At 40.5% G+C, this 11,060-nt stretch overlaps 2 protein-coding genes across 12 annotated transcripts in view; one reads left to right on the top strand and one right to left on the bottom strand.

Annotated features, from left to right (window-relative positions):
• Positions 1-3,665, bottom strand: part of trip12 (thyroid hormone receptor interactor 12) — a 59,894-nt gene extending 56,229 nt beyond the window's left edge. For 4 of the 8 annotated variants that reach the window (XM_062552509.1, XM_062552511.1, XM_062552510.1 and 1 more), the window contains exons 1-2: positions 3,513-3,665; positions 1,559-1,642 (exon numbers count right to left, since the gene is read on the bottom strand). The gene's annotated coding sequence lies outside the window, so the exon portion shown is untranslated. Of the gene's footprint in view, positions 1-672; positions 860-1,304; positions 1,375-1,558; positions 1,643-3,512 lie in introns of those variants that run through there. The other 4 variants (XM_062552513.1, XM_062552508.1, XM_062552507.1 and 1 more) reach the window with 4 other exon arrangements.
• fbxo36a (F-box protein 36a) lies at positions 2,059-9,004 on the top strand. 4 transcript variants are annotated; one of them, XM_062552514.1, is made up of 4 exons: positions 2,059-2,159; positions 4,791-4,899; positions 7,344-7,516; positions 8,477-9,004. In XM_062552514.1, the coding sequence occupies exons 1-4, from the start codon at positions 2,064-2,066 to the stop codon at positions 8,666-8,668; spliced, it is 570 nt and encodes a 189-aa protein (XP_062408498.1). In that variant the 5' UTR covers positions 2,059-2,063; the 3' UTR covers positions 8,669-9,004. The 4 variants fall into 4 exon arrangements, with proteins under 4 accessions (XP_062408498.1, XP_062408500.1, XP_062408501.1 ...); XM_062552516.1 differs by having other exon boundaries at positions 2,078-2,159; positions 7,349-7,516; XM_062552517.1 differs by lacking the exon at positions 2,059-2,159 and adding an exon at positions 3,646-3,759 and having other exon boundaries at positions 7,349-7,516.
• The last annotated feature ends 2,056 nt before the right edge of the window (positions 9,005-11,060 follow it).

Genomic DNA, 11,060 nt, shown 5'->3' on the forward strand with positions numbered 1-11,060 from the left:
AAGCCGAATTGTGTAAAAGAATATCTTACTTTCGCGGAGAGGCCTTCGTCTGACGTACCTAGAGGGCTAACTAAACACCGGTCTCAATTTCGTACAGCGGAGCGGACGTTTACTTAGCAGGACGATCGAATTCCAAGGCAAACGTGGCTTTAATCTGAACTTTAAATATCCGCCGAATCAGTTTACTTGTAACAAAAAGAAACTCTGCGATCGGCCAAATATGCGCAAATGCGTAGCAAAATTTCCTATGCGGTCACCATTTGGTCATGTAATGCTAACAGCAGCTAGGTTTAGGGCTAACAGAAGACTAAACTACTGTCAAAACAGTCCCAACCATAATGTCTGGCTAGTAAGCTAACGTTAACATACACTATCGGTAACCCAACAGGCAATCACCTTCCAAATACTATCCAATGACAACACTATGGTTAGCAAGCAATGCAGTGAAACTAATAACGTTAGCTAGTATCGTTTTACTACCAAGCTAGCTCAGCATAAACAGCTAACGTTCGCTAGCTGGCAAGCTATCCAACTTAATTTAATCTTAAGGGTATGAACTAGGGAGGAATTTGTTGTGCACTTTAAAGTGAAAAGCGTTACCGCCGTTAATAACGACTGCTGAGAAAAAATAACGATATAGGTAAGGGGGGGTTTAGAGAATGGACAACTTACTGTTCACGATCATGTCCTGTGTGAGGTCCCTTAATAACATCAACTAACGTTAAGGCTTGTCGACGTGTATAGACGCAGGGCTTACCAGACTACGTAAACAAATGCTTTGCTTGTTTGACCAAATGAGGTCCCAATGATTTGGCTAAGCAGTTGGCTAACATGGCTATGTTAGCCTAGCTGGCAGTCTGTAAACCAACACAACCATCTAAATCAGACTGCGAACTGCCAGTAAAACCAAAGGGTAGCAAATAAGCTGTTGTTTTCCATTTATTTTGTTGATCTACAGACAACTTCACTGTTTGACTTGTGATGATATGACTAAACAAACGAATTCGACAATACAGAGAGCCGAGAGACGCGGTTTTGTACAATAGAAAATACCTTTCCAAAAGACATTATGTACGAGTCATCGCCAGACACTGACAATTCTTCAGCAGCTCTTCGATTAACATATTTAGCTAGCCAGGATAGCTGGCTAGCTGGCAACTTGGCTAAATTGTTAGCTTGCTAACTTAGACAACTAACGTTAGCTAGCTACCCATTGAAAACACGTCTTCTTTTGACAAAATATATTCGCATTCAAACACTACCATCATAGAAATACATAGAGCTAAACAAAAGAAAGCATTTACCTAGAGTGGTACCCTGTGTCTATCATACAATTCACCAGGCAATCGTGAAACGAAATGGCCTCTGAACCTTCTTTAGTGCTTGCATCACAGACACAAAAAAACAGGAAAGCAGGAACAGGATTCGAGAGATGACAATTGGAAACCATTTTTATCGCTAGACGGCTGACTGTTCTCAGCAAACATTCTCAAAAGAGTTATTAGTGTAATAATATGAGATGCTCCGGTATGTTATACTCGTAAAAATGCATTGTTACCTATTTCTTCCAGTATTGTTGCTGTTACACAGTGCTGCAGCTTCACTCGCTCAGCTTTACCTTCACCAGCTGAGGAACCTGCAACTGCAATGTACGTCCGCTCAAACGTGCCCCATTCGTCCGCTACGGACTATTTTAAAAACAAACCCTACATATTCCCTTTCACATTAAAACAAATTGCACACGTTTTTCAGAAACAGATGCAAATCGAAAAATAAATTTTATATACAGAATCACATTAATGATTTGGTAATAATGACCGTTTACTCTATTGAATATATCAATGCGCCAGGTCGTGACCCCCTAATCTTCACAACTGTTTGCACGATTTCAACCTTTTCATTAATATATACCAAACCATATCAACATGTTATTTAATCTTAATTGCATGTGCATGTATATCCCCACTCAAACACTCAAAATCAAAAGACATGTCAGACAAAGTGAATCATTTGGTCAAAACACTGTCCTGCTCGTTGCCATAGCAACGGTCTAGCGTCTCAACATGGCGTCTCTACTTGGCAGTACAGTGTTTGAAATAACTGGTCAGGGACCGTCTCCAACAAAAGATTTTTTCCAACTTGTCATAACAAAAACTGAGGTAAATAGCTGTTTTGTAGAGTACGTATCTAGTTTATTAGTTTGTCTATTTGACGCTAAAAGCAACGTCGGTGGCGTTTAGACAACGGGGGCTGGGAATTTGTTAGCGACAGGTAACGTTAACTTACGTTATGCTATGAGAAATTAGCATGCCTGGCTAGCTCGCAATTCAATTTTAAATGAATTGTTGGCGACAAGTGCCCAACCTGGTAGACCATATGATAGTATTCATTCGTCAACTCTAGCGCAAATATATTAAAGTCGATTAACGTTAGAGCTTCTCCTTGTTACATATGACGGAAGAAAAAAGTTCGAGAAACAAAAAAAAACCTCACGTTAACGTCATAGAGTTGGCAAAGTTAACGTTAGCCATCAAACGACGTTTTATCAGGACCTTGATTTACTTTTTGTAAAGTTAATGTCAGCTAACGTTAATGTCAGTAAGCGAATGGTCTACTACTGGAGTGATATACTTTTTAGAGTTTTATACACAGCCCACTGACGTTATGTCTGACTTGTAACGAAGGGCTAACGTAACTTTAACGTTAGCCAAATTAGCGTGCTTATGCTTACCGATGCCACCAGTAACGTTAACGTCTGCTCTTGGTAACGTTTATAAATTAGCGTTCATTCACGTTAGCTAACAAGCTATCATCAAATTAATGTCCAAACATAGCTTGTTATATACCATTACTTCAAATGTAGCTGTGATGCTTCGATAAAACAGTTACATTAGCATAGGTAGCCAATACATAATTCCCGACAGTCAACTTTACTAACACCACCATTAAGTAATTTATATTACGTAAATTACCGTATTCCCATGAAATATTATTTGCCAAAGAGATCTGCCATAAGGTTAGTTAACTTTAACCCAATGTTCACTCGGCTGTCAAAAAGACGACACAGCATTCAAAAGAACGATGACTGAAGATAAGTTAGCAACCGACAGAGTTAACGTTACGTTATAGAAACCGCTTTCAACGTTAATAATTTAAACTATGGTATTTCACAATTATGAAGCTAACTATGTCTTACAAAATAGCCAAAGGAGCTAGCATTCCCAAATACCACAGGCTGCCATTATCTAGGCCAGCTAAATAAGCTAGCTGTCGACATGTAACGTTAGGCAACTTAGCAACTACTAGCTAACGTTGAGCTAGGTTAGTTTGATATGTAGCGCTAGTAAAACTGCCTTTCCTGACCAAATTTGTGTCTAAAGAACACTTTAATTATGCCGCAATTTCGCTGGCCTTTGGTCATATATTGACAGCTAACTGGTATAACATATGGGAAGATACATACACGACATTGACGATTTAAGGGTCAGCTTACTCAGAGTTAGTCAACTTACAATTTTGTCTGTCGAGGTTACTGTGTTTTCTTGACAAACTATCAGTTTACACGTGGGCCCACTCCACAGGTCAGGAATCTTCTCAGTTAAAGACCAGTTGACAGGTGGTTTCTTTCATCGTTCTCGTGACTTCTGTAACGTTAGTGATGATGTGCGTGTGCTGACTTGCTGCCTCACCAAGTTACAAGCCATAGATGACGCTCGAGTACCGGGGTCGGCCTGTTGACGCTTTACGACAGAGGCATAGGTGATGTGTGCAAGTGCATGGCCTACTCATCCTTTCAATTGCTCTATATGTCATCGTAGGCTATGAATAATTGAAATGGAAAAACTATCTTAATTTTACTCCAAGTATGACTAGATTTCAACCGGTCTTTATATGATGACACTAAAGTAGTTTAGTGGTGTACTTTGAGGTGTTCCTTACTACGACTGTACATTGATTAAAGAACTAACAAAGTTGGCCTACTTGGAGAAACATTTTCTGGATCCTGTCAGAGCTGGCCCTCATCATCATTAAAAGTCCAGTAGGAGCATCAATGTTTCGCTTGTTTACTTGTTTTATCTCGACAAGAGCCCATTTTTATCTCAGGAGCCCACCAGGTCTGTGTCAGACAGAATAGGCTTTTATAATTATCTTCTATAGTGCTTGGTGTACTAGTCCTGCATATGTTAGATATATCAAGGGGGCAAAGGAAGATGCTTCAGTGTCAACTTGATAAACAGCAAAGTCAGGTTTAATCAATCAACTGCAATCTGATTATGACTGTTTTCAAGTAGGCTATGCTTCTTCAATTGAAGACCTCCATTTTGAAATCCAGGCTAATTGTGTCACCACTTGTAATCAGTCAACTTTTAATGTTATCACAGACACACTAGAAGTCTCTTGCGGGGCAGCCGTGGCCTACTGGTTAGGACTTTGGGCTTGTAACCCGAGGGTTGCCGGTTTGATCCCCGACCAGTCCACGGCTGAAGTGCCCTTGAGCCAGGCACCTAACCCCTCACTGCTCCCTGAGCGCCGCTGGTTGGGCAGGCAGCTCTCTGCTCTGGGTTGTGTGATTCACAGATACTGTGTGCTGTGTGTCCACTAATTGGGTTAAATGCAGAGAACTGAATGTCCCTCACAGGATCAAAAAAGTATATATTCTATTCTATTCTATTCTAGATTGTTATAATAGAAATGCATTATATACTGTACTTCTCACATCCAAAATCCAAAAAATCCTGTTTTTGTGCCAGAGCCCAACGGTGCCTGCCCATTGTTTTGTGCTGTCACAGGTGATATGGACATCGTGGAAAATCTCTTTGAGGAGCGAGTTCCGGGGTGCTGCACCGGGAGAGATGAGGCAATCCCACAACGACTTCTTACATGATGCTCGGCTGCAACGTAAGCTCTCCGGGAGTTCCCAAGATTGGCCTGGTCACCAGACTGTAATAAGGTCTAGACCAGTGACCTACAGTACACTGACCAGACAGTTATTTACATAGGGACATATTTCTGTCTTGTTATCTTCACAAAAGTTGAAATAATGATTTGGAAAATAATTTTCAACATTTTTTTACGACTGTTTTACTGTGATTCAGTGTATGTACTATATATGCAACATGTTTTATGGGTAGCTTTCAGGTGGATTATCATTTAAGACTTGAAACCTTTATCTTGATCACATCAGGCCTTTAAATGAATCAGTATGGATGTTGACAGGAGTGAAATATGACAGGAGTGACAGTTGATTTGGGAAACAATATACCCACAGCTGTGCTTCAGGTACGAGGTAAAAGGGAACTTGGCTGCTTTTTGGGAAATTAATTCATTTATTTCTACCCTTGAGTTAGATAAGAGGATCCATACCTTTCTCTTCTCTCTGCATGTAATAACCCAGTTTGACACTGATAACTGTTACGACCCGGCTCTAAGCCGCAACATAAAAAGGGAGTCGGGACAACAGAGGTCAACTTTAACCAGTAAAGCGTTTATTTAAAATGAACCAAAAGCATAACCATTACCAAAAGATGTTAAGGGGAAAATAAAAACATGTATGCAAGTGTTCATGTGGGTGCGTGTATGCCAAAGTCAGTATGATGTTCAAAGATAGAAAGAGAAGGTGCCAGTGGGAGAGATATAACCCAAAGGTGCCTGCAACATAATGTGCCTAACCGAAAAGTGCCCCAAACAAGAGAGAGAACAACCCTTTAAATACCCACCAGGTGTGCATGATTGGCTAATTAGGCCAGCTAGGCCAGCATTTCCCATGCACTGGCCATGTAAGGCCTGAAGGGGAACAGGGGGTCGTAACATAACGTAACTTAGCATTATTCACTATAAGTGAGTTGTTCCAGTTGTTACCTCTGCCAAGGAAGTAACAGGGAAGGTCTGAAATGACCCAAGGAAGAAACTATTACATTTTGGGAATAATAACCCAGTTTGACACTAATAACGTAACTTAGAACTATTCACTATAAGTGAGTTGTTCCAGTTGCTTATTTAGGTTTTTCATGTGATATGATTTGGTTATTACATTTTGTTTACTGCCACCTAGTAGGCAAGGGGTGCCTTGGACCTATTGAATGTCGTTGTCTGCAGTTGCCTTTCGGGGGGCTACATCTCTGTATTTCATCAATATCAACATGTCAGGCATCAATAAAGGTGATGATGAAATATTATCCCATCGTTCAATATTTGATAGCCTGTCACATGAACGTTATTTAGCTATAATTGCCTGATCTGGGGTGTAGCCTAACTATTTTCTATTTCCTCTGTTCAGACAATAGACTTTCTTAGAAGCTGTTAGACAGGGTAAACCCAGCCCGATCTGCCAGCGATTAGATTTCGCCCTGCAGCTCAGACTGGAAACCTCCACATTTGTCTATCCTGCTTCCGTTACAAATCTGCAGGGACCAATCACAAACTGGCTTATCCACCTGGCACACCCAGATTGTTGGTCTATCCAAATGCATACAGTCATTTGAACTATGCACATTGATCACACCTCTTGAAGGAAATACAGAGCACTTCCCAGACTAATGTTCAATCTTAAAAAAATGAGCTTGGTCTGGTGATAGCCAGGCTGTGAAAATTGGCCAGAAAGGACTAATGCATCTCCTCTCTCTGAAAGTTGACACAGAATTAAACAAAGTCATTCTTAACTATTGAACCGAACAGGGACAGGTTTAAAGCCTATTTTGTTTTCATTTCTTAGCATTTGTTGTGATTATATAACCAAATAATACTCATGTTATCTTGAAATAGAGGCAATGACGTGATCGATGAGCATGAATTTCACGAGATAAATTAGAACAAACTGCACCGGTAAAATTTATTCTTGCCATGCTTAAATGTTGCACTTTTTTCCTTTATATCCCCCCTGACAATTCATCTCTGACCATTCATTTTTGGATGAATGTAGAGAGTTGTATGTATGTATTTAACCTACGTTTCCATAGACAGTATGGTACACCATAGCCTTTCTTGAGAATAAAACACTTCACTGCTGCTAATCATCATCACCACCCTCCACAACTATGAGGATCTAATGCAAAACGATCTTTTCTCGCCATTAGCTTCCTATTGTTAAAACCAACAGTTACACAAGTGGCCGGCATCTCTCGGTCAATATTTGCCGTTAACATGTCAGTTTTGAAGCTATTTAGAACTATTGTAACGATGTGTAGCCTATGCAACCCAGCTGCTGTAGGCTAGACTCTGCCTAGCCTACTACTCTGCCTACCACTAGTGTTGTAAACAAACGGTGATGTGACATTATGACGTAGGTGCAAAACCTTAATAGCTCCCTTTTAGGAATGCCACACCTGATGTGTTTCCCTCTTCAGACCAGGTGGGCGTGGTGTTTGGCCAGCACACCCTGGAGCACTCTAAGGCCCTGTGCGAGGGACACTACAACTACCTGGAGCGGCTTCCCAACCAGCTGCTGCTTCGCGTCTTCTTCTACCTTAGTTTCAGGGACATCGGCCGACTCGCACAGACCTCCAAGAGGTTCTCGAAGGTGAGTTGCATCTTGTGTAAGGGCGTGTTTGGGGTTGTTTTGTTGAAGAATAACCAAGCTGCCGTTGCAACAGAGCCGCACCCGGCAGGTGTCCTGCTTTCTGAACAATACTAGCATTAGCATAGCTATGGAAGTGTGGGGGCTTGTTGTTTTTGTTAACTGGTTATCTTTATATCAAGTGTGATACAGTCTTGTTTTTTCTTTGTGTGTATGCGTATATGGGCGGGGGCAACTGCAATTATTTATAAATATGATAAAATAATACATTCATGAAATACAAATACATTTACTTGACATTGACCTTGTAAATCTTGGGCTCACTGGCCAGGGTCATTTCAGATTATTTCAGTCAGATTCAATTCAGATTATTTCATTTAATGAAACATTGAAAGCATGCATTTATCCATCCGGCAACGAGCCGTCCACCCTCTTAGGATTTCCAGTATCAGGATGTATCAGCTGCCAGTTGACCCAGTGTAGTGTGTTTGTGTGTGTGGACCCAACGAACCAATATTGACATCAGGGCACTTCCTACCACCCAACCCATCATGGCATTAGAGTGGGGATTGCCTGGGTGGCGCTTTGTAACAGGCTGCTGCTTGTTTGTTTGTGTGGATCTGTACATCCTTTCAACTATGACCCTCTCCTTTGGATTTACCAAGAAGGACCATCTGGCGACCTGCTTGAGAGTCGCCAGTAAAACCTCACCCACTCTCACTCACTGGCTCACTCTCTCTCTCTCTCTCTCTCTCTCTCTCTCTCTCTCTCTCTGGATCTGATAATCTGCTAATCATCAGGGTAGGGAAGGGTGCTGTGATCCGCTGATGAGAGAGATGGGGGGTGGCAGAGCTCTTGTTCACCATCTTGTGTGAAACTGTGTGTGTTTGTGTGTACTGTTGTACAGTGTTGGCCTATTTGATCTGTTTCTGTTTCTGTGTCTGTGTACCTTCCTTCCTTCAGCTGTCTAACTCGCCTGAGCTGTGGGAGCAGACCGTGCGCGTGCGTTGTGAGGAGCTGACACCAGACATGGAGATACTGGCCAACGCTATGGGCTGGAGGAAGATCTTCTTCACCTTCTTCCACGAGAAACTGCGGGCCTCTAAGGCCGGCCCAGCCTCAGACTCCCTGCCCTCTGCCATAAACCTGGCCTAGGCCCCTGTCACCAAAGCATCTTAGTGACCTCAATGTGAAGGCTGCACTACAATCTCTTTGTAATGAGCACTTATGTTTTTCTCAGATAAATTGTATTTTTATGTATTTATTAATTTTTTACATGGTAAGGGTGAATACCAAAGCCGATGAATGTGAGTCTGAATATCAGAAGATTTGTTTACACTGTTGATTTATGTTTGAAGATGTTTGAAGTGCCAAGTGCAGCTCACTGTGAACACTTTTCTGCTGTGAGTCACCGTTGAAGAAGTTAAAAACTTCTGTGGTTTGCAGTGTTGTTCATATTCTATGCAGAATAAAGAACAGTGTGTGAATTAATGTGTTTTCTTTTCAGATTTCATTCTGTACCTTTTTATTTGAACCTGTGATGAGTTTATTTATGGTGACTTGGTGGTTAGGTAATGGGCTACACTGGGACAACTTTCTAATATATGTACATGGTTATTTCTATACATGAACATCTGCCAATTTACAAATAGAGATACAGAGTAGATGTGTTGGTGGTGGCTCAGTCCACTAGGTGGTAGTGTGCTGGCAGCTCAATCATATCATTGAGAGGCTGCCTCAGGTTCACTTCTGAAATTCAGAAGTGTGACTTAGTAAATGTCCTGTAAGGCCAGTTGTTGTAACATTTGTTTTAATGACCACATGTATATAGTCAGTGAGTCCTGTATAGCCTTGTCATGTTTTTTGATAAATGTGTAGGTTTCAGCCATCGCATCATGAAGTCACGCAACCGGCAACATTTTATTGAGGCCCATCTGTTTATTTTATTGGACTGGATATTAACATTCAAGTAAGTAAAATGCATGAAAGGTTTTTGTATGTTTATTACAATGTCTAGAGACATACATTAATGTATGTAGTGGACTACATTCATCAAATTAGATTGTGACTTTATTTTGTCTACATTGTGCTTTTTCAACGTTGGGTCAAATGTTGAAGAATATAATACGTTTAGACAAGAGTTCAATACATTGATAAATTATTACTGGCTGCTGTATCTGAAAACAGTATATTTAGCTTATCAGCTAATACATGCATTCAAGTAATCCAAAGCTTTTCTGAGCTTTGTTTGGCCCAAATAGCTGCTTGTTACATTGGATGGATCAGGTTGTAAATGATCTGGAATGTGTTGGGGTGGTTATTGCATTGGTCAGGGAAAGGTGCAAATGTTCTTGAATGTGGAAAGCATGAGGAACGCAAGGGGGTTGTATGTATTCTTTGATAAGAGTATGATAAGTATAGGATGGGCTAGCTACCTCAGTGGAATGTTTACACATGATTAGAATTACTTTGTAAGACATGAAAATAATAATTACATTTCTGTATTACACCACTGAGGAGAGGTCGTCATTTCAGATTAAATCAACCCAAATGCATGCAGATGAGAGATCCACTGCCTGCCCAGCTGAGGATTAGGTCATCGAGTTCACTTACCACTGGATTATAACAGAAGGTTAGATCTGACCATTTGGGAGTTTTAGGACTATCATGGCAAATTAATACACCATCAGGCTAAAGCTGCAAGTGTGATGTTTGTTATTTCTTTGTGAAAGAAATGTTGTAAACTGACATTGTAAATTAACATGGCTGAGGTCTTGGACTAAGAAAGTATATAAACCATTGTTAGTGCTGTTATGAATGCATTTATTTACATTGTAAGACATGAAAGAAGTGAATGAAATGAATTTAAACTTGCTCAAGTAGCCTACGTAATGAACTAGTGGGGGGCTTATATTGACCTTAATTCTTTTTTCAGTAATGTTTGAAACGTGACTGCCACCTAGTGGACATAGGGAAACTTAAAGAGAATGGTTTGCTATTCCAGAAGCAGACAGCAGGGGGCGGAAAGGAAACTAAACAGGATATTTTAATGAGGAAATCATACAACTGTGCACAGAAGACAGAAAAGCACATTTCGCAACAGATTTCATGTGTATCAATAGGCAATATTTACTATAAATGTATATGATATTTAATGTAAAAATATATATTTTTTTTAAATGGTAAACAATAGTAATAATATGATACAATTACAATACAGTTTTAATCAGTCAATATGGGTGTAACATTTAAAAACTGGACCTTGGGAAATGACCAGAATATAAAAGAAGCAAAAGGAACAGCTAATATTGCTCTCAGTGGACCTGAAGAATGTACCTTGTAAATTTCCCTATACTGGCTTTAATGACATGTCCTGTAAAGTGAGGGAGAGACAGAGTGATAGAGAGACAGAGAGAGAGAGAGAGACAGAGAAGTGGTTCTGGTTCTGCTGTGCTCTATTATTAGCCTCCAGACAGCTGCGTGCCTCCTCAGCTGGGACTGTGAGAAGCAAGAGAGAGCGACAGAGAGAGAAAAAGAGAGAGAGAGA

The sequence above is a fragment of the Sardina pilchardus genome, chromosome 13 (assembly GCF_963854185.1).
Source record: "Sardina pilchardus chromosome 13, fSarPil1.1, whole genome shotgun sequence".
NCBI classification, from domain to species: domain Eukaryota; kingdom Metazoa; phylum Chordata; class Actinopteri; order Clupeiformes; family Clupeidae; genus Sardina; species Sardina pilchardus.

What these genes read in the sequence shown, in the direction of transcription:
- fbxo36a (XM_062552514.1), top strand. Translation starts at nt 2,064, where the DNA reads ATGGCGTCTCTACTTGGCAGTACAGTGTTTGAAATAACTGGTCAGGGA. An exon ending in ACATGATGCTCGGCTGCAAC is followed by an intron (nt 4,900 to 7,343) that starts GTAAGCTCTCCG and finishes TTCCCTCTTCAG; the next exon opens with ACCAGGTGGGCGTGGTGTTT. An exon ending in CCTCCAAGAGGTTCTCGAAG is followed by an intron (nt 7,517 to 8,476) that starts GTGAGTTGCATC and finishes TCCTTCCTTCAG; the next exon opens with CTGTCTAACTCGCCTGAGCT.